The 23,195-nt window shown below is 26.5% G+C and overlaps 3 protein-coding genes across 3 annotated transcripts; 2 read left to right on the forward strand and 1 right to left on the reverse strand.

Annotated features, from left to right (window-relative positions):
* Positions 1-2,552: 2,552 nt before the first annotated feature.
* Positions 2,553-6,330, reverse strand: Phum_PHUM302710 (Matrix metalloproteinase, putative; the record flags this gene model as incomplete). Its single annotated transcript, XM_002427170.1, has 10 exons — positions 2,553-2,795; positions 2,874-3,055; positions 3,130-3,271; positions 3,355-3,630; positions 3,709-3,857; positions 3,942-4,095; positions 4,198-4,349; positions 5,343-5,453; positions 5,961-6,090; positions 6,241-6,330. The coding sequence occupies 10 exons, from the start codon at positions 6,328-6,330 to the stop codon at positions 2,553-2,555; spliced, it is 1,629 nt and encodes a 542-aa protein (XP_002427215.1).
* A 7,372-nt stretch (positions 6,331-13,702) lies between these two features.
* Positions 13,703-17,325, forward strand: Phum_PHUM302720 (DNA replication licensing factor mcm7, putative; the record flags this gene model as incomplete). The annotated part of the gene is made up of 12 exons (XM_002427171.1): positions 13,703-13,742; positions 14,065-14,331; positions 14,410-14,626; positions 14,718-14,793; positions 14,875-15,012; positions 15,221-15,407; positions 15,515-15,799; positions 15,882-16,093; positions 16,167-16,348; positions 16,423-16,574; positions 16,661-16,871; positions 17,121-17,325. 12 exons carry the CDS (start codon positions 13,703-13,705, stop codon positions 17,323-17,325), a joined length of 2,172 nt encoding a protein of 723 aa, XP_002427216.1.
* A 4,803-nt stretch (positions 17,326-22,128) lies between these two features.
* Positions 22,129-22,896, forward strand: Phum_PHUM302730 (uncharacterized protein; the record flags this gene model as incomplete). Its single annotated transcript, XM_002427172.1, has 2 exons — positions 22,129-22,746; positions 22,873-22,896. 2 exons carry the CDS (start codon positions 22,129-22,131, stop codon positions 22,894-22,896), a joined length of 642 nt encoding a protein of 213 aa, XP_002427217.1.
* Between the last annotated feature and the right edge of the window lie 299 nt (positions 22,897-23,195).

Consider the following 23,195-nt stretch of genomic DNA (forward strand, 5'->3'; position numbering starts at 1 on the left):
AATTAATTTTATTAATTATAATTTAATATTATTTCACATTTAATCAACACTACTAATACTTCACAAAACAACAACAACAACAACCTATGCTTAATTTATCATTAAAAGGGACAAACACCAAAAAACTATTTAAAAAAATGATTTCACATATGTTTATTAACAAACAAACAAAATGAAAACTTTAAGCATCTAATTGATATGTTTATATATTTATAAAAAATTTTTTTTTTTTTTTTAAATAATCTTTAGCATTTTTAAATTTTTCAGCAGAAAAACTAATTAATTAAGTAACAATCAATTATTTATTTATTAACTTTGGTAATTTAAATAAAGCAAAATATTAGGAACTATTAATAATGTTTGTGAGAAACTGATGAGAACAAAACAAAATAATTTTCATTAAGTAAACAAAAATGTAAAAATGTAAAAAAAAATTTTTTTTTATAATTGCACACTTACAAAATTATAATAATAATAATAATAATAATATTTTGCTTTTATTATTAACATTTATATAAAAAAAAAAAAAACTTTTAAAAAAATTGTGTGTGCGCCATCTTGCTTATTTCGTATTACGCTCGTGTGTGAGTTGTGTTGTTTTGACATTAAACTAACTAAATTTTTCCGTTAAACGAATGTAATAAATTTTTTTCAATAATATTTTTACACACACGTTTAATAATAATAATAATAATAATATAATTATTTTTATAAATTTAATACTACAACGTATTTTAAAACAATAATTAATTACTTTTATAAAACTCTTTGGTTTTTTTTTTTTTTTTTAATTTAAAATTGAAATTTAAAATTGTTAAGTTGGCGACAAAGAAAAAAAAAACTGAAGTGTAACTAGATCGTAACGGTTTTTGATGATGCGCGTTTTTTTCGATGAGAAGACGATTAGATTAACAGATTCCAATTTTTTTTGTTTTAAATTTAAATTATTTTTAATATTTTATTATTATTATTTTGTAAACTAGTCTTTACTTCTTCAGAATGTTTAAAAAAAAAAAACGTTTTTTTTTTTTAAGATGAATAACATATAATTATGATCGTCATCGAAAATCATCCGAATCTTCAAATTCACCTGTAGAAATACCAATAATCAAAAATAATAATGATAGAAAAATAAATGTAAGTTTTTTTTTTTTTTTTTTTTTTAAACATGGGCACAATTTTATCATTTTTTATGATATTTAATATACATGTATATATACATTATTTGTTTTTTAGATGGCGGATTGTTTTAAATGGGATATGACTTACCAGGAATTTAAAAAATTCCAACGTGGTTGTGTTAGGTAAGTTGATTTCTTCGTACCTATAATTTCAACGTTTCGTTTTTTTTTTTCGGTTTTGGTTTTCAATTCGTGATAAATACAAAAATATCTTTAAAATCACTAGTAATTACTTGTGCAGTAAATATATACACATAAAATTTAGAAGTAATAAAAAAAAAAAAAAAAAAAAAAAGTGCGTGCAAGTGCTCTGATTATGTGTGCAAAAAACAACAAACTGATTGTGTGTGTGTTCATGTTTTTTTGTTAAACAATAATGTTTAAAACAATAGTTAGTTTATATAAGAATCTTTAAATTCATTTATGTCTGGTTTAAGTGCAACAATACTCGTTCTTGCAGCATGGGCAAAACATTTCATTTTGATTTGTCGAATTAATTTTATATACATTTCAATTGTTTTTATTAATATTAATCTGATTTGGTTAGTATCGATTATTTTTCCAACACCTTTACTACCATATTTTACTTTCATGTTAATAGAAAATATTAAATGTTAAAAAAAAAAAATTTGTTATATTGTGATAACGATAACATGGTGGTGATGGTGGTTGTGGTGGTTGTGGTTGTTGTCATCATAACAACCATATAATCTATGTAATTGTCTGTGTGCTTTCGATTCAATGCATTTGTCATTCAATGTATTTTAGTTGTTTTTCCAACCCCCCTCCCTTCCCCCATTGTTTTCAAAGCAAAACACAAGCAAATAAGTATTAAAAAAATATATATATATAAAACAAACGACAGTGCAAACAAACAAACAACAACAAACAAATAGTTAAAAGTAATAATCGAGAACAGTTCAATAAAGTTTTGTTTTCAAGAAGAGAGATAGAGAGAGTGAGAGATATACATAGTTTTCTTGTTTGTGTTTTATTTTTCCTCTCTGTCATTAATTTTCTTCTTTTTCTTGTGTGACCTTTAAAGAAAAAAAAGAAAAGAAAAATTCAAATGTGAAAACAACCAAAATTCCACTTGTTCTTTTTTTAATGCTGTGTGTCTTTTCCCCTCCCCTCCTCCCCTCCTTCCACCGCTTTCTAACAATCGAATAGTTTTTTGTTTTCATTTATATATATATATATGATGTGTGGATGAATTGTGTATGTTATATTTATGTACATATATTATTAATCGTTTATAAAGTAACAGAAATTTAAAAAGTTTTCTTATTATAAAAAAAATGTTATACAAGCAGACAGTTTTAAAATAAGAATTTTTTTTTTTTTTTTTTTTTTTTTATCTTTAAAGATTAATTAAAAATGGCGAGTTTTAAAAGTTTTTGGAAAATAATAATGAAAAGAAAACTTACCATTGTCGATGATGACATCGTCTACTTTTTCTCTATTCTCATCTTCTTCTTCTTGAATTTGACTTAATGAACTGTTCTCTTGTAATTTATAATGTGCCAAATTACCTAATGTTCCTCTCGTTGCTTTTTTACATCCCAACCACCAGTGTTTAAGAGATCTCGGAAATGGTATTTGATCAGTGTCGACCTATATAGGAAAAATCAATCAATCAATCATTTCGAACCTTAATTCATTATCATCGTTTAAAAATTGATATTAACTAACCTTAAATCCTCTGTCGTTAAATCTCCAGTAGCCATCTTTTTTAAAAAAATAAGTATATCCGTTCGTGTATTGTAAAGCGGCATCTAAATTATCCGGGATACCTTCCCAGTAGGAAATAGGTTTCGGGAATTTACTTCCTACGGGAGGTTTTGCCGAAGGATCGAATTTCCAAAACTGTGAACCTTTTTTTTTAAAAAAATCAGGTGTTAGAAAACATTTTTTTTTTCTGGAATTCAAAGGGTTTTTATCTTATTACCTTTGAAAAAATAAATTTTTCCATTTCCGCTCCAAACCAATGCCGCGTCGACGTTGTTTGGAATTCCAGCAAAACCTTCCGATATATATTTCGGATAATCTCCGTCTATTTTTTTACCATTGAACCTCCAATATTTATCACCCTGTAAATGTAATTAATTTAACGGTTATTTTTTTTTTTTCGGTTTCCATATTTTCATTTCTATATATTTTCAGGACATCCAACCTTGAAAAAATACGTTTTCCCATTTTTATACGTGAAAGCAGCATCTATGTTCGATGGTAATCCAGGCCATGATTTGGATATAGTTTTCGGATAACCTGGTGCCATGCCGTCATCCGTCAATCTCCAATATTTATCACCCTTAAAAACGTATGTGTTCTCTTTAGCATCTATGAAAATTGTATCCACGGATGATAGGGAACATAATTCGTCATCGTCGTAAATCGAATTGGGAGATTCCGTGGTTCCTTTATTCCCGGATTTTTTCCCATATAAAATCTAAACATCATAAATAAAAAATTTTTATTTTACCGCCTTTTAGTAAAAAAAAAATTGTTTTCAAAACGTGGTAAATACCTGAATCCCTCTGATATCATCGCTGTCCAATTCGAAATACGGTTGATAACCCCTGTAATAGGGAGCCATAAGTGCACTTCTTATATCGGAATGTGAGAGTCCGAGAGAATGTCCAAATTCGTGAGCGGCAACTTGAAATAAATTCGTACCTGAAGGGGAAAAAAATTTTTTTTTTTTTAATTATCGAAATTAACGATTCGTATATTATTTTCAGTTTGAAAACCGTAACTCACCACTGTACGACTTGACCGTCCATCTTTCGTCATCGTCGAAATGTGCATCGCCTCCGTATATTGGAAAATAGGCATGAGCCAGAGTTCCTCCTCGTCCATCGAAAGGATCTCCATCTCCGTGTTCTCCTCTTTCAAATCTAACATCTATATGAACCTGGTAAAGAAAAAAAAAAAAATTTCAATTTAATTTTCATTTTTTCCTTTTTTTTAAATTTAAATTTAAATTTAAATTTAAAATATAAAAAAAATTGCTTACAGATCCGGATTTTTTCAACGTGAAAGTCAAATCCGTGTAATCACTCCAAACTTTAAATGCTCTTTCCACAACGGAATCAACTTCGCTTTTTTTCAAAGCTCTCGGATATTTTGAAATTTTATAAGTCAAATTATGTACTTTCCATCTGCTTCCTGTTATTAACGAAACAAAAATAATAATAATAATAATATTTAAAAAAGATGGAAATGTAAATGAAGGTTTTGAAAAGGAGTGAAGGTCAGTCGTAGAGAGGGTCTCATCATTCGCGAAACGGTTGAAAATTTCCTAACGAAAAACAATTAGAATATTTAGAAAATGATCATTCCAAGAATTAAAATAAACTCCAGCCTAAATGAATCATTTACCATTCAATGGAGGAGGTAAGCGTTAATAATAATTAATACCTTATCATTCACCGTGTTAAGTTAACTATCTCATGTATTATTATTATTATTATTATTGATGAATATTCATTTTAAAATGGAAATTTTAACGGTTTAAAAAAAAAAAAAATGGGAAAGAAACGATGACCCCCCCCCCTTCAATGTTCGGGAAAAAAATTAAATCGATAGAATTAAAGGACGTACAATACGTTACGTAATAAGTTACGTGAAAAATAATATTTTTCTTTCCCCTTCCACCCCCTTCCCTCGTAGAAAATTTTCGAGTTTAAGTAAATTAATACAAATGAATTTTTCACATTCACGTTAGAATAGTTGGATTTGTAAATAAAAAAATTTTTTTTTTTTTTTTTGGCAGTAAACACAAATCTAGTAAATAAATATAAATTGAGAATTGTTCAACCGTAAAAATAACAGAATATAAATAACTAATTTCAGGTATCTGCGGCGGAAGCATTATAATTCTATATTGAGAGAGAGAGAGAGTTGAGCAGGATGTTCTACGGTTGTCATAGAAAGCCACCCGCCCGATGACTCCTCCCCCTTCGTCTCTCCCCGCCTCTTTATGGTTTCCTGATTATAATAATACCATAACAAAGAAGAAATTGTTTATTGAAACCTCTTATTTCTTATAGTCGAACACCAGGTAAGCATATTTTTTTGTTTTTTTTTCCCTTCCCAAGAATGTAATTTAAAATAAAAACAAAAAAAAGGGGGGGGGGCTGAACCTGTTTATATATGTACCTTGTAATGCGTATCTTTTACTCCTGGAATTTGATGTAACACCTCCGACTTTGTCTTTTACACCGCATCTGGGCGTTTCCATAAGTTCCAAAGTATCCGCATCTAATTTCCCTAAAAAAAAAAAAAAAATGACAAATAATTTTTTTTTTTTTTTAAATTATCTTATTTACTGTAAATTATCTGAGTGTTATATATATATATATATATATATGTAAATAATGTGCAATCGGTAGGTTGAAGGACCTTCGATTTTATAAAAAACCTTGAATCGCAGGAAATGTGTTAAGCTTCATACAAAAAAAAAAAAAAAAGATAAATTAAAAATTTTTTTTTTTAGTTTTATAACTTTTTTATTTTTAAATATGAGATTAAGAATGATCGATTGAATGATTGATTGATTACGAAGAATATTTTATTCATTCATTCATTCATTCGAGAGAGAAAAAAATTTAATTCGCTCGTTAGATACTAACTTAAATAAATCAAGTTTTTTTTTTTTTTTTTTTTTTTTATAATTACAATGAAAATGATTCACGTCATTAAAAATTTTTACCAACTAAAACTTGCAAAACGTCACAAACGAAATTTTTATAATTTTTTTTAAAGGTATGTACCTACCGGTTACGTTCAAGCCTGCAAAACTTTGAAGTTCGGCAATGGCCTCGGAAAATGTTTCTTCGGAAATGAGATTTCCAGAGGATGGATTACTCGCCGATGGTGGTAAGTAACCATATTTAGATAAATAAATCTGCAAGTAAATAATAAATAAAATAATAATAATAATAATAATAAAGGCTCGTTTGGAGGAATCTATCTCTTGGGGGAAGGGAGGGGGAGGGGAAACTTGATGTTGAGAATGGATGATTTTTCGGCTGCATGCCAACAACAACAATAATACCTTTAGAAAATTTTCAAGGTTTTTTTTTTTTTTTTTTATTTTAAATAATAATAAAAAATTTTGAGTTTGCCAAAAATATGATACTGCCATTCCGTTTCCGGTATCGATAAAAGAAAATTTTTAAGGGATTCAAATTAATCGCACAAAGATATAGGTGGTAGGGGGTGGTCGTGGGGGGTGTCGGTGGCGATCACAGGATAGTTTAAGTGAAAAAACCTTGACCTTGAACTAGAGTTTTGTATATTTATAATTAAAACGACAATAATTTCGACTCTAATTACCCTAATCGAGGAAGGATTTTACAATGGAGGACGTAAAAAAATTTACTTAATTACATTCTGATGGCTCCGCTTTATTTAAATCTCTAAGAAAAAACTTTTGATATTGTTTTAAGAGGAAAAAAAAAACTTCATTTTACGTTTTTAATGAAGGCCGCCAACTTGTAATGAAACATTTTTTTTTTTTTTTTTTGCAAGTAATAAATTAATATTAAAAAAAACAACAACAACAACAAAACGTTTGCCAAAAGTATTAGTTTGTATGTTTGGGGAATCGGTTTCGTTCACCGTCTGGAAATAAACATAAACATAAAAATAATAATAATAATAATGATGATAAAAACTTGTTTTTTTCTTAAAAAAGAATTTTTTCTCTGAATTTTGTATTCATTCATTATTTCCCCCCCCCCCGCCTCTCTCTCCCCTTTTTGGTACAAATTGCATTAGTCAAATTTTTTATCGTGCAGGATGATGATGAGTCAAATAAATGGCACCCCTCCCCTCCCCCTGGGTAGAATTTAATTATATGAATTAGAGTAGATTAATTAAAATATTTCTTTGTTTTTTTAACATTAAAACAAAAAAAAATCAGTTGAATAATTATGAATTAGTAAAATCTGACTGGAATAAATTATTATTATTATTATTATAACGACTTTAATAACACGTGATACATCATTATTATTTTTTGTTTGTTTGTTTGTTTGTGATTTAAATATTAATAATTAATATCAACAACAATTTTCTCTCTCTCTCTTTTTTTTTTGTTTTGATTTATGACTTTTTTATAATTTTTTAAGCAATAACAATAATAATGACAAATTACATTTTTTAATTCGTTAACAAACGATTTCATCAGAATTTGTTGTTGTTGTTGTTAAAATAAATGTGAAAGCAGAATTTTAGTGTACAACGTTCATTCACTAATAATAATAATAATAATAATAATAATAATAATGACGGTGTCAATCACACCTTGCATGTTAAAGCTTATATATATATATATCAACAGAAATATATATATATATATATATATAGCTCAAGGTTTTTTTATTTACTTTGTGCTAATAATAATAATAATAATAATAATAATAATAATAATAATAATAAAAATGAAGCAAATAATTTTTTTTTTTTTTATAAAGAATTAAAAGGTTTTATTAAAGCGTGACGTTATAGAATATCCATTACGGTGACAAGTAAAATGTTTAAGATAGCCAGGCTAAACGTGACTGCAGACATTTTAATAATAATAATAATAATTTGATTCTGTGTGAAAATCCAACTTTGATTTTATCTTGACAAGGTTAGGATCAATGGGATAATAAAAAAAAAAAAAAAAAAAAAAAAAAAGTTTAAATCGTTCATTTTTGTCCAACAAACAAACAAACAAACAATTCTTATTTACGTCATACGTCGTCGCGTAACAAATTTAAATTAATAATAATAATAATAATAATAATAATAATAATAATAATAATAATAATTTTAACTTTAAATTAATTGCACGAAACAAAAAAAAAAAAAAAGAAAAAAAAAACGTTTTACGTAATTAATCGTAGTAATAAAATCATATTTTACAGATAATTAATTATTTAATTACGACATTAATTTTTTTAAATAATAAATTTCAATTATTATCATTATTATTATTATTATTATTATTATTATTGTAAAAAAAATTGTTTTTAACTCACCATCGCTTTATTAACTTGTCCAAATGTCACATCGATATTCGATAGTAAAAATCCAAAAAAAAATAAAATTCGTAAAAGGAGAAATAAATCCATTGATTTGTTCTTCCTCTCGAATGTTGTTGTGGTTGTTGCGGTTGTTGTTGTTGTTGTTGTTTGCCTTTTGTTTAATTCATAACATTTCATTTTTTCTATTGTAAAGTTCATATTTTTTTTTTTTTCCTTATAAATAATTAACTAATAATAATATTTGTTCTGTTTACATAAATATAATATTATTATATATTATTATTATTATATATATTTAAAATAGGAGCTTTAGATGACTTTAAAAAGAAAAAATTTTTTTTTTTTTTTTGCTTAATAATTGCTAATTGGTTTATCTTATCAACATTTTCCTTATCATTAATGATATATAATAATGAAAAATAAATATTTTATTTGTCGTTCTAATTTTAAAGCCCCTAAAAGATTTTATTTGTTTAAAGAAAGAAAGAAAGAAAGAAAAAAACACTAAAAAACCATAATAAAAAAATTTTTAATTCATTTTTTACTTTTCTTTTCTTTTTTTTCTTTCATAGAGTAATAATAATAATAAAATGATTGATTGATTGATTGATTGACTTTTTAAAAGAAAAGAAAGAAAAAAAAATTATCAACATTTATATCGATCAAGTTTTAAAATTTTTCCATTTTTAAGTTAATAAAATAATTATCGAGTAAATTTTTCCACATTTTATGTTTAATCGTATAAATATTTTTATACTTGTCGAATAATACTATTTGAAGTATTCATAAAATAATATCGAATAAATAAATAATTAATTCAATTGTGCTTTCATTAATTATTTCAAAAAAAAAAAAAAAAAAAAATTGACATAATAATGATGTTCGAATTAAGTTATAGATAATTTAATGTTTTTTTTTTTTTAATATAATCTTTCTGTTATTTTTATGAATATATAAAATAAATTAATTATAAATTACACATGAAATGACTCGGATGTTGTTTAGTGACCCATAAATTTACCCCATAATAATAATAACAATAAAAAAATTTACTTAATAATCAATTTTATTAAGAAAGGAATTAAATCGAATAAAAAAAAAATATGCTTATTGATAAAAACAAAACATTTTACTATTCAGGTAAAATTTTTGTTTTTATTTTAATCAATAAGTAAAGGTTAAGACGACAAGAATTGATTTAAATTTAATTTTTATAAATGGGTTCGAGTTAAAGAGAGAGAAAAATTAAAACAATTTTATATAAATGGAGGAAATTGAATAATGACCTTAGAAACATTACAGTTTTTTGTCTTTTATCTAAAAAAATGAGAGAGATTGGCAACTTTTTATTGTTTGAGGACTTTTCATAATGATAATCCACCCACGTTTAAAATTATTTAAGTTTCAAAAAAAAAAAAAATTATGGTGTAATTTTTTTTTAACAATCGAAAAACATTAAATTATCTTTCAGTATTTTTTTTTAATTTGTGTTAACACAAACATTGATCATAACTAACTGTAAATAATATTTTGTCAAGTAATGGTATTTGATAACAAACAAATTATATATTATAATTATTTAATTTAAAAAAAAAATTACTTAAATTGGTTGAAATATTATGAAACCCTTTTGAAAATTGTGTTGTGAAAAATTTTTCAAAAAAAAAAAACACATTTTTACTTATTAATAAGTTACAAAATAACAATTACTAATAAATTACCATCTAAAGCTCCTTAAATTACATAAAAAAAATGGTTAATTAATAAGAAAAAAATAAAATATATAAATAAAAACCTTTTTGGTAGAAAATTTTTTGTAACGGTTTTTTTATAGAACGTTTTCAAAAAAAATTATTACGAACAAGAACAGCACATTTTCTTTTTTCTTTTTTTAACTCAAAAAATAAAACATATAATTGTAAACTTAATGATTTTAAAAAAATAAAAATAAAAACTATACTTTTCAAAACCGTTTTGTAAAAAAATACGAATTGAACCGCGGTAAAAAAAAAAAAATTTTTTTTTTTTCAATTAAATCCCGCTTTTTTCAAACTCGTATGTTTTCTCAAATCGAGTTTGCACCGTACTGGACTTGATTTGTTCTCTATGACGACGATGTAAATTAAAATATCGTGACTCATTCTCAGCCTCTCCCCGTTCGTTCGTTGACGGTTTCACCATCATCATCATTTTTCCCGCGCTATGTATTGATTAAGAAATTTCAAAATGGCGGATTGTCATATCGTCGTGGCACATTAATGTGAAGCGTTAAGTATATTTTGTTTAAATAAGAGTATAATTATCATGTTTTAAATTATTATTAACATTTAAGTCGCTTTAATATTTCGAATTTAAAAGTATAACACATGTATTTTGTTTGAAATTTTTATTTTCATGTTTAATAATAATTCATTTTCGATTTTACCCAATTTTTTTTTTTTTTTTTTCATTGTGTTCCACAATTAATTCTGAGGGATTTATACATAATGTAGACCTTTATTTATGTATGTTTTATTTAATTTCCTTCCCTATATCTGATTGTTTTGGTTTTGTTTATTCTAATAACACAATCTCTCCATTAAATTGGGAAAAAGGGACAAATACCTCATTCATCCCTTAGCCATTAAACAGTTATAAACAAGGTTTCACCAATGCTATAACAGATGAATAATCAATGAATGGATTGAATAGTCAGTGAATGGATTGTATTGGTCTAAATATATATAATAGCTCTCAAAACTTCAGAGCCAAACAGTATACATATGTAGGCAAATCTAACAGTAGCCATTTTTCCTTATACTTGAATTGTGTTCCCATTATTTTTACTATATTCATGAAAACAATTTGTATTAAGAATTATAAAAAATTATATAATAATAATAAATCATATAGTTTATTTTATGAGATACAACAACAACTATGAATCAAGAGAAATTAATTTTTTAAGAATTGTAAAGAAATCTTTATAATAAGATCTGTTGGTATGAATTTAATCAAGTTAAGTTTCAAGTTTAAATTATTTGCAAAATAAGCAAATTAAAAAAATACTCTTTCATTTTTTGTTGTTGTTGTTATTAATATTATTTTAATTTTTCTCAATAATTAATTATTATGAGTGAATAATAATAATAGTTATCCAATAGTTAAACTCAAATCTTATTTTTCAGGAAGAGGTTGATTGTTTTTAAGGTTATTTACAACTGGTAATGCATGTAATTATTTTTATGTGGTACTGAGGTTATATTTTCTTATATGACTATAATCTAAATTGCCTGACATAAAACCACTTGTGGGAGGACCAATTGTTTCTTCCGCTTTGTTATGGATGAATTGTCATGTAGGCAATGGGTTAGTTAGTTGACCAATTCCAACAAGAAATTTAAAAAAAAAAACCAAAATTTAAGAAAGTCGATTATTATTATTATTTGCGGAAATAAAAAAAAAAAAAAAAAAAATTTAAGCTAAATAAAGTTTTTGAGATATACAGAATTATTTATGATAAAATAATCAAAACAAAAAAAAAAAAAAAATTTTTTTCTAAGAAAGGAAATATATATATGTATGAAATTTTTTTTTTATATATCAAATAAAATATTTCATATTAAATTTTTTTTTTTTTTTCCTGTATTCGTCACTGATTTTTTTTTTTTTTTTGTAGATTTGCACGAAATATACATTCCGTACCAACGTGGGAAAAAAAGTATGCAAAAATTTGAATGACTAATATAAGGGAAGTCAATTACCCAATGACCTCAAGTTATCTACTGGAATTTCCAACCCCTTATGATACACAAAAGGAAAGGGGGTGAATTATGGAATTAGGTCATCAACGAAGACTTATTCATTTAGTTTTTTTTTTTTTTTTACCCTTTGAAAATGAAATTTTTTTAATGTTTTAAGTTGTATGTTAGATTTTTATTTACTTTAATCTCAGGGAAAATCTTTTGTATTTATTTAATTTAAGTTAAAAATGATTTAAAAGAAGAGTTTTCGGTCCTGATTTTTTTATGTAATTGATTCAAAGACATAAATCCTTTCAAATGAAACAGCATTAGTCACATAACATTACTCATTCAATTCGTTACTAACTAAAAAATATAAAAAACATTAACAACAACAACAACATTTTTACACAGACACACATTCTATCAAAGACAACCATGTTTTCTGTGAATGAAAAAATCCCTTTCAGCTGTATATTAAATTTATTTATTTTAAAACAATGAGTGTGTGTTGATGTCTAAGCATCCATTTTTTTTAAACAATTTTTAAAATACAGGGAAAAAATTTATTAAATATTAGATGAGATATTAATTGTTTATTATTCAATATCCCGTTAATTTTATAACAGCCAAAAAATTATAATTTCAATGTCACAATTCTGATTTTAGATTTAATGTAAGTAAGTGTACCTAATATGCCATAAAAAAAAAAAATTTTTTTATTAAGGAAATAAAAATTTTAAATGCATTTGGCAAAGATAAAAACAGTAAAACAATGAAATATATCAAAACTATTGAAAAAACATACAGAATTGTAAACAACAAGGAAGAAAAATTCATGTGCCAGGTTATTGTTTAAGATAAAAATATATTATAAATAAATATCTTTAGCAAGGCTATTTTTTTTTTATATTATTGCAAAAAAAAAAAAAATTTATTAGGGACAAAATAGTGCGAAATTAACGTATTTATGTGATTTGAATAAAAAGGGATTTCATTAAACGAATAATCCCTTGCCAAAAAAAAAAAAAAAACTTATTAATAAATCATATAGGAAGTTGTATTACCATTTATGCATTAAATTTTTTTTTTTAATAAAATAAATTTTAATTTTTTAAAATGATCATTGTTAGATATTTTAAATGATATACTAAATTTTAACCAGTTTTTCTTTTTTTAAATTAACCGCGAAAATTTAAATTTTTTTCGAGTGACGTCATTTACCATTAAATAGTGTAAGATTTCTAGAAGCACACTTTCTACTTCCACGTAATCTTCCACGTGAATATTTCTATTCTCATTAACATGTGAGGTTTCTTCGGCGATAGCACGAAGTATATTTATTGTAATAAATTATTTTCTATCTGTTTTAATCAAGGTAAATTAAAAATTTTATTTTATTTTTTAATATACTATGATTAAAAACTTATTATATTATATTTATTGCACTTAAATAATTCATTTCATTAGATTTTTTTATCACGAATATTTTTGCCATAATTTAATTCACTTAGGCTTATTAGCTTGTTATTTGTAGGTTAATGAAATAATAAGAAATTATAATAAAGTTTTAATTAGAATTTTGATAATAATGTTATTATAATTTAATAATTCGACAGGTTTTACATTGTGTAAAAATATATTAACATAATTTTTTGTCTAGAGGCACGATGCTGAGAAAGAGCGCGAATGAAGATTTCTACAGGGGAAGGCGTTCATATATTTTAAGTAATATATTGTACAAGTTTTGGTGGAAAAAATGTCGAAAAAAGTGACGAATACTTATGACACAGATAAAAGTAAGATATTATTTATTTTTATTTTTATTTTTTTTAATCCTAACTTTATTTTTTCGGTTTTTTTTCGTAATTAAAATGGTGACCTCATGGCGTGCAACCTTTAATACTAACTTTTCATTTTTATTCGTTTCTTTTCTTAAATTCGAGCTTTAATTTTACATTAATAATTTTAAATTCTAGTTATTTTATAAATATCTTCAGTTATTTTTTGAAAAAAATTTATAAAAATTGCAATACTAAAGAGATACAAGTTTTTATTCATTACTTGCATATATCATGAACAAGAGTCATTATAATTGTTTTTTTTTTTTTTATATTACAGAAACTTTTAAATCATTTTTGACGGAGTTTATGGAGTTAGATGGAAATAAGCAAAAAAATTATAAATATGTTCAACAAATGACTAAATTGGCACAAAGAGAACAGGTTGCTATGTACATTGAGTTAGACGATATAGAAAGTTATAATTCTGAATTATGCGAAAGGGTTTTAAAAAATACCAAAAGGTACATTTCCATTTTGTATGAAACAGTCCAAGAATTGCTACCATCATACAAAATGCATGATGTTCCAGCTAAGGATTCTTTAGGTATAAAGTGCAAAATTGACTTTACAATTAATTTAATTTTTTAGATTATTTAATTTTGTTTTCATTTATTTTGTTAAGATGTGTATATTGAACATCGTTTAATGATGGATGAAAAAACGAAAGGGCAAGAAGGTGTTACAACATCTCACAATCCTTATAATAAATTTCCTCCCGAACTCATGAGAAGGTTTGAAATATATTTAAAAAATTCATCCACCTCGAAATCGTTACCTATAAGACAGATAAAAGCTAGCCATGTTGGATCTCTTATAACTGTTCGAGGGATTGTTACTAGGTAAAATTTTAACATTTTCTCTTAATTTTTTATTTTTAAATGGAAAACTTTTGATTTATTAAGTTTTTTTCACTTATAACTTATATTTTAGGTGTTCAGAAGTTAAACCATTAGTTTGTGTTGCGACTTATACTTGTGATGTTTGTGGAGCTGAAACTTACCAGCCAGTAAGTTTAAATTTTGAAACAGTTTTGTGTTTTATTTTAATTTAAAAATGCTTTCATATTTATTTATTTTTTTTTACATAGGTAAATTCGTTAACATTTATGCCAATAGCTACCTGTCCTTCTGATGATTGTAGAATTAATAAATCTGGGGGTAGACTTCATTTGCAAACTAGGGGATCAAAATTTATTAAATTTCAAGAAATTTGTGTTCAAGAACCTGTAAGTACAGAATTATTTCACTTCAACAATATATCTACTTTTTTTCTTCCCCCCCCCCTTCCCCCCAAAGGCAAAATGATATTTAATTCGAAGAAAGAAATCGACAAAATTTTAATGATACTTTATGTTTTGTATTTATCTTTCTGGCATTATCTTAGCAATTATCAGTTATGCAAACATGTGAAAATTTTAATAAATTTTTTTTTAGAGTGATGTTGTACCTGTAGGACACATTCCAAGATCTATTAGCGTCTTTTGCAGAGGTGAAAATACTCGCTTGGTCCTTCCTGGAGATCATGTTGCCATAACTGGAATCTTTTTGCCTCTTCTTCGTCAGGGATTCAGTCAATTAATACAGGGTTTGGTTTCCGAACACTTCATAGATGCTCAGGTTAGTGAAAAAGTTTCAGATTACATTTAGTAAGTAACTTTTGTCAATTTTATTTAATAATTAATTTTTTATCTTTTAAATTTATTTAGTTTGTGCAAGTTTTAAACAAAGCATGCGGTGGAGAATCGGTTGATAATTTAGATGCAGATTTCACAGAAAGTGAAATTCAAGAAATCCAATCGGGGAATTTGTATAATAAATTGGCCAGCTCTTTGGCACCGGAAATTTACGGTCACGAAGACGTTAAAAAAGCTTTACTTTTATTATTAGTGGGAGGAGTAGACAGGCGGCCAGAAGGGTTAAAAATTCGTGGAAATACGCACATGTGTTTAATGGGTGATCCCGGAGTCGCAAAATCTCAACTTTTAACATACATCGATAGAATTGCCGTCAGAAGTAAATTTTTTTTTTTTTTTTTTTTTTACCTTTTAAATTGCAGTACGTATCGTTCCAATTAATAAAATTTAAAATGTTTTAGGTCAATATACTACGGGAAAAGGATCTTCTGGAGTCGGTTTGACCGCGGCTGTAATGAAAGATTCAATTACGGGAGAGCTAATGCTTGAAGGAGGTGCTCTGGTATTAGCAGATGAAGGGATTTGTTGCATCGACGAATTTGACAAAATGACTGAGCATGATCGAACCGCAATTCACGAAGTCATGGAACAACAAACAATTTCTATAGCCAAGGTGAATGCCTACAAAAATTAAAATTTTCAATATATATATATTATTAGGTTTAAAGTTACTGTATTATTTTTAGGCGGGTATCATTACGTCATTAAATGCTAGAGTGAGTATTCTTGCGGCTGCGAATCCGGCCTATGGAAGATACAATCCAAAACGAACCGTCGAACAAAACATTCAACTTCCGGCAGCTCTTTTGTCTCGTTTTGATCTTTTATGGTTGATTCGAGATCAACCGGATAGAGATAATGATTTGAGGTATTTCGAAATTTTCATTTATTATTTGAAATACTTTAATTTCTGATAAAAAAAAAAAATTTTTTTTCTATTAGACTTGCTCAACACATCACATACGTTCACCGTCACAATTCACAACCCAAAACCAAAGTCGATACTGTTGATCCTCTTTTTTTTAAAAAATATATTGCTAAATGCAAAACGCTCAATCCGACCATTCCAGAATCACTCAGTGATTACATTGTTCGTAAGTTGACTCGTGAGAATTTTTTTTTTTTTTTTTAAACGCAGTAGGGGGCAAATTTATTTTACAAATTAAATAATGTATTTTAGAAAATTATGTAGAAATGAGAAAACGAGCGAGAAACGACAAAGATCAAACGTTTACATCTCCGAGAAATCTTTTAGCCGTGTTGAGATTGTCGACTGCATTGGCCAGACTAAGGAATTCAAACGAAGTTGACAAGGGTGATGTTCAAGAAGCGATTAGGTTGATGGAAATGTCAAAACAATCCATAATGGCGGTAGATGATGGGCTGAGCAAGTGAGTACTCTAGTAGAAGGAAAAAAAAAATAATTGAAATGCATTGTTTGAAAGTTTGTTTTTCCATGTATGGAAATAGCAAGAGAGCGACAGTGCAAAATTAACAGGCAGATCAATTTTTTTTATAACAAATTAATTTATAATATTAATTTGTACGATGATCGCCTGACAATTTTTCATTTCATTTTAATTTAAAAAAAAAAAAAAAATGGCGAATAATGGTAATAATAATAATAATTATAATTACAGGCCTGCAAATCCTATAGATCACATATATGAAATAATAAGAGATTTTAGAAATGAAGATTTATCAAGTGTTAAAATGGCGGATATTGTATCGAGATGTGTTGCTAAAGGATTTCATCCCGATCAAATAAATCGTTGCGTGGAAGAATATGAAGAATTAAATGTTTGGTCCATAAATCAAGCTCGCACGACTTTAACGTTTCTTTAATATGCCATTTAAATTTTCTCATACTTTTTTAAAAATAAAAAACTTGATTAAATTGTTTTTTATAATCGTGTGTTAATTTTTTTTTTTTTTATTATTTTCTTCGTGGTTATTTTAATATTGTATTATTATTATTATTATTATTATTTATAGAAAATTAATAAATGTCAAAATTAACATTAATAATACAGTAAAAAAAAAAAAGAAAAAATGAAAATAAAAGAAGTATTCATTTAAAACAAATTTTTTATGTATTTTAAATATAGTAGAATGGATAGTAGTATTAATTTTTTTTTTGACAAAGGGAAAAATTTGTTTTCTCTTTCAATTTGAGGGAAATTTCATATTATTATTATTATTATTATTATTGTTATTTGTTAAAAACGCAGGGAAATATTAAGTTGTCAGATTGTCAAAATTGCTTCTTTCCCAGTAAGGCTGATGATGGCAGGAATGAGTGAGAAGAAAGAAAAGAAAGAGTTATGATGAGGGGGGTATAAAAAGAGTGGGAAGAGGAGGGAAGGGAAAGGGAGGAAGAAGGGAAAAGTAAGAAGGAATTTGTAGGGGTAGTAGAAAAAAAAAAAAAAAAAACGGGAATATAATCTTTATAATAAATGAAAAGTGGGGAAAAGTCTTATAACGTTAATTAATAAGGAAAATAATTATTTATTTATAAATGGACGGAATAAATTATTTTCTTATTCTATTTATTTCATTCCTTTCGTTATTAATTTTTTTTTTGTTTTTTTACTCTATGGAAAATTTTTTCAAGGTAAATATTAATATTGTAAAAAAACAATTGCCAGATAAATTTCTGTATATTTTAAATGAGGTTTAGTTTTAGGTTCAATTCGAAAATAATAATTTGAAATAATAATAATAATAATAATGGGAGAATTTAAGTAAAATTCCAGTATAGATTTTATTATTGAATATATTTTCATTTCACAACGTTGAGCGAGGGCGGATTTCGCAAGCAAAGTTTTTGGGTGGGGGAAAAGTTGGTCCTGGCGGGAGGATCATTTGTGAGGTTGAAGTGAGGAGTGAGGGGAAGGCAACCTCCCCTCTCGACATGCCCGGAGTCTCTGCACAAGCCGAGCCCCAAAAGCCACCAAGATGGCGGTTACCACGACGAAAAAAGAATTTAGTTTCGATGTTTCTAAATAAGTAATTAAGTAATAAGTGAAAATGTTTTTTAAATAGTTTTTCATTTTTTTTATTTATTTATTGTTTTCTTTTTTTTATTATTATAAATAAGTGAAAACGTAATTTTTTAATATATATATATATATAAAACTAAAAAAAAGTTTCCGGTTGAAAAATCGTTTTTTGGTGTTGGAAAAAAAAAGTTCATATAAACGACAGTTTAGTTTTCATATAATTAATAATTTGTTTGTTTTATTATTTCATTTCATTTTATTTTATTTTATTTTTTTCATTTAAATTTCAAATCTTTTTGAAATGGCGTTCTTTTTTTTATAACGGATAAATGTGTGGCATTTATTAAGTTTGATATATCGGTTTTTGCAATTAAAACGAAAAAAAAAAAAAATAATCGGCCATTTTGTTTTTTTCTTTTTTTGCACGCTATTGTTTTTTTTCTTTTTTCTTTTTTTTCAAACAAATACATAATTTTTTAATAAAAAAAAAGTAGTGAAAAGTGACTATTATTAACACGCAAATATATATATTTAGTGATATTATATTAAAATACATAAATATTTATGTAAAAGTTATGTAAAAGTGATGCAATGGTGAACATTTGGATTACAGCAGATATGTTTAATATTAATTTATTGAAAAAACGTTATAAATTTGTTACCCCAAATGGATAAAACCTGGTTTTTTTTTACTAAAGTGTATCCACCCCTGAAAATTGATTTATTTCATATAACTACTACTACTACTACTGCTACTACTACTACTACTACTACTACTACCAATCCCTGGTTATTATTATTTTATTTTACATTACATTTATTGTACATTTTCATTTCATTTATATTAATTTTTTTACCTTTTATTTTATTTATTATTTCCAATACTGGTCGTCCTGGTGCTCGTGCTGTTCCTGGTCCTGGTGCTCCTGCTCCTCCTAATGTTTTAGCTGGTCCTACTAGTGCTGCTCCCGCTATCACTTCCATTCCCTTTTTTTACTATTTAAAATTTTATATATTTGGTGTTAATGTATCATCATCATCATCATCATCATCACCATCATCTTCATCATTTATCAGAGATTTACAATTATTATTTAACTATAGCAATTTGTTTTTTTTTTGAAAATTAATATTAATAAAATTTATTTATTTATTTAAATAATGAAAAAGTGTGGTAGTGGGGTTCATGTCGGTGGGGTAATAATTATATAAATGAAAAGATTAATGGTGTCGGTTATCTTAGATAGTGATAAACAATATCATTTGTCACACATATTTATTATGAATAAAAAAAACATTGTCCATTTTGTTTTTTCTTTTATTTTTGTTTTGTTTTCCCCATTTACTTTTTGATATAATTATTAAAAGTAAAAACAAAAAGTGGTGTTGTTGTTTGTTAGAGTGTGTGAATATAATTGACAGGTATTCTCATAACATTAAAAAATAAACGTGGTTTTGTGAAGGTTTGAGTGAGTTGTGACGGTGGTGGATGCTGTGGCGGTGGTTAAAAAGAAAATAAATCTCTTAATGAGGGTGAATGAAACCCTTAGAAAAACCCTGCTGCCTTTATTTGATTAATTGTTTAATAAATTATTATTATTATTATTATTTCTCTTAATAAGAGGGAGGGAGGGTAGTAGCATCGGTCAAAGACAAGACAAAAGACACATTCTCTGAATGATCACAACCAAAAAATTAAATGATTATTTATTTAATGTGAATAAAGGTGATAAAATAGGGATATTAACAAAAGTGGATGTGTTAAGTGTTTATGTCAAAGTGTTTGTTGTAGTGATTAATTTAATAAAATCAGGTTCCAGGACCGAACCGTCCGAGAACCCATCTGGAGCCAGGTACATAAAACTCTGGTTCTATCTGTCAAGACGAGTCTGGGACAGGTAAATAATTTGCATTTAATTTTTTTTAAATTTATTACTCTTTTATTTATTTATTTTTATTGTCGTTAATAAAAGTTCACTTTTCCTTTATTACCGATCAATCTCTCTCTCTCTCTCTCTCACACACACACACACACACACACACACAAAAGAGTAAAGAAAGAAGGAAAAAAACTTTTCTTTCCTAAAACCATACATACATGAATGTTTCTCTCTCTCTTTCTCTCTCTCTCTCTCTCTCTCTCTCTCTTTCTTTCTCTATCTATCTATCTATCTATCTATCTATCTATCTCTTTCTCTCTTATTTTATTTTATTTTACTTTTTTTTTCTGAAGAACTTTTCATTTTTTTTTTTTTTTTAATAGTAATCAATTTTTCTCTTTTTGTGTTTAATCTTCTTCTTCTTCCTCTAATTGTTCGCACACCATTTGTTCTTTTTTTTTCTTTTTTTATCTTTCCCCCCCCCCTCTCTCTCTCTCTCCCTCTTTACTCTTATGTCAGTTAAAATGCTTTGTCATATTTCAAATGGCTCTCCATAAGATAAATTTAAAAAAAAAAGTTTTTTTTTTTTTTCATCAACCTCGTCATCATCGTTATAATTATCATCATCATCATCATCATCATTATTATTATTATTATTTTAATATTACTGCTTGTCTTTGCAACAATTATTATCAACATTGTGTTGTTGTAAAAAATGTGCTTTTGATGCAAAAAAAAATTAGGCAATGAAAATAACAATGTCAGGTTACACATGAACAAAATGACGTCTAGAAAATTTCTTTTTAATAATAATAATAATAATTATTATTATTTTAAATGAAAATAAAAATCTTTCTATTCCATTGATTTATTATTATCATCATCATCATCATATACCTAAACTTGTATGCATGAGAAAAATAATTATTATTTTAGCCTTTTTTTTTTTATTTTACAATCAATTAAATAATTATTAAAAATTCAAGTTTTATTGTCATAAATTTTTATAGAAAAACTTATTAATAAATAATGTTAATAATAATAATAATAATAATAATAATAATAATAATAAAACTGTTTTTATTTTTATTATAGTTAAAATTTTTTTGACAATAACAATAACAATAATATCACACCAAATGGATGTTTCCTTTTCTTATCGATATCATCATCATTATTGTTATTTTTATTACTATTATTATTATTATAAAATGCGTTTAATTTAAAAATACTTAAACTGAAAATTAAATTTGGTGAATTTAATTTAATTACGCGTGCGTAATACACGTGTAAACCTTATATATATATATATCAAAGTTTACAATGACAATTTTTCATCGTCGTTTTCTATTATTTCCGCCTATTTCAATTTTCTTTTTTTTTATATCACTTTCAAAATTTCTCCTTCTCTTTCTCCTTCTTCTTCTTCTTTTTTTTTTTTTTTTTTCATTTTCTGTAAATTGATATCAAATCATACACTCCAACAAAAAGAAAATTGTTTTTTTTTTTTTGTTTTTTTTTCCTCAAATAAATGGTGACAATGAATGGAAAATTTTTTTAATTTGGATTGTTTGTTGATGTATTACATGTAATTAATATTGGATATTATTATTATTATTATTGTTACAGGTTAGCAGTGTGCTACGTGTGCTCGCAGCGATGCACCGCCCGTGCCCGCACCTCGGCTGCACCACCGCATCTGAAGTGAGGTTGTGTCTTGGCCCGCTGGAGGCTGCAGTTGGCAAAGCTGCAGTTGCACGCGGACAATGCCCTTGGCCTTTACCACGGGTACTTCCTCTCGTTCTAAGAACACAATACAAAAGAGGAAGTTTGAAATCAAAGTCCTTCTGTTGCTCCACGTCTTGATACCGGGAGTCATGCTTTCGTCTCTCGAGACCATTAATCCGTGGCTGTCGGCCTGCGACCTTAAACAACAGCAGGGGGGCCCTACGGACCTTAAAGGATCGTGCAGCGCCACGCAATTCCCCACCAGGACGTCGTCCCCGCCCGAAGTCGAGTTGCTATGCCCCAAAGAATGTCCACCTAACGAATCCAAAACGAACGCCTCGTGCCTTGCTTACCTAGACGATGCTCGTAAAAACGCGATATGTAATTTTAATTTGGGTAATGGAATCGAGTGGTTAAAGAGCTTCCTCGGAACGATACGTCTTCGTCACTGCTGCGAATATAAAATTATCGAGTCTCTGTCACAGTCACTGTTGGAAAGAGTACTCAAGGGTAAAGACGAATGCTTTAGAATAATCGACAACCTAGTCGACGTAGACAACATGGCGGCTCGCATAACCTGCGAGTTTTCGGAGATATTAAGCCGATACGACTGCGGTCAACCATACTCGGTTAGATTTTCTTGTAACGATTGTTTGGTAAGTACCTTTCTTTTTTTTTCCTTTTTAATCACCTTTTAATTGTTTAATTATTAATTAAATATCGTGATGACGTAATCGAGAATCGGTAAACATAAAAACATATGAAAAAGGTACGATATTTAGGTATGTGGATACATAAAGCTCTAATTTAATAAAAAAAAAAAGTGGAGAGATTTCAAATCGTGTTAGAAAAAAAGGTGTTAAACCTCTTAAATCATTTTTAAAAAAAAACACCCTCTGTAACCGGAGGAGCTTTTACTTCGGGGGGGGGGAATTTTTAATCTTTAAAATCCGAGAAATAACTTAATCGTCATCATTATCATTATTATTATTAATTATTTAAATGTCGCAATAATTTAAATAACCATTTCCGTTAAGTCTATTATTAATTGGATTCGTATGGTAAATAAACAACGATTAATAAATACACATATATATATATTTTT

This window comes from Pediculus humanus, genomic scaffold (genome assembly GCF_000006295.1).
Source record: "Pediculus humanus corporis 1103172107689 genomic scaffold, whole genome shotgun sequence".
NCBI classification, from domain to species: Eukaryota; Metazoa; Arthropoda; class Insecta; order Psocodea; family Pediculidae; genus Pediculus; species Pediculus humanus.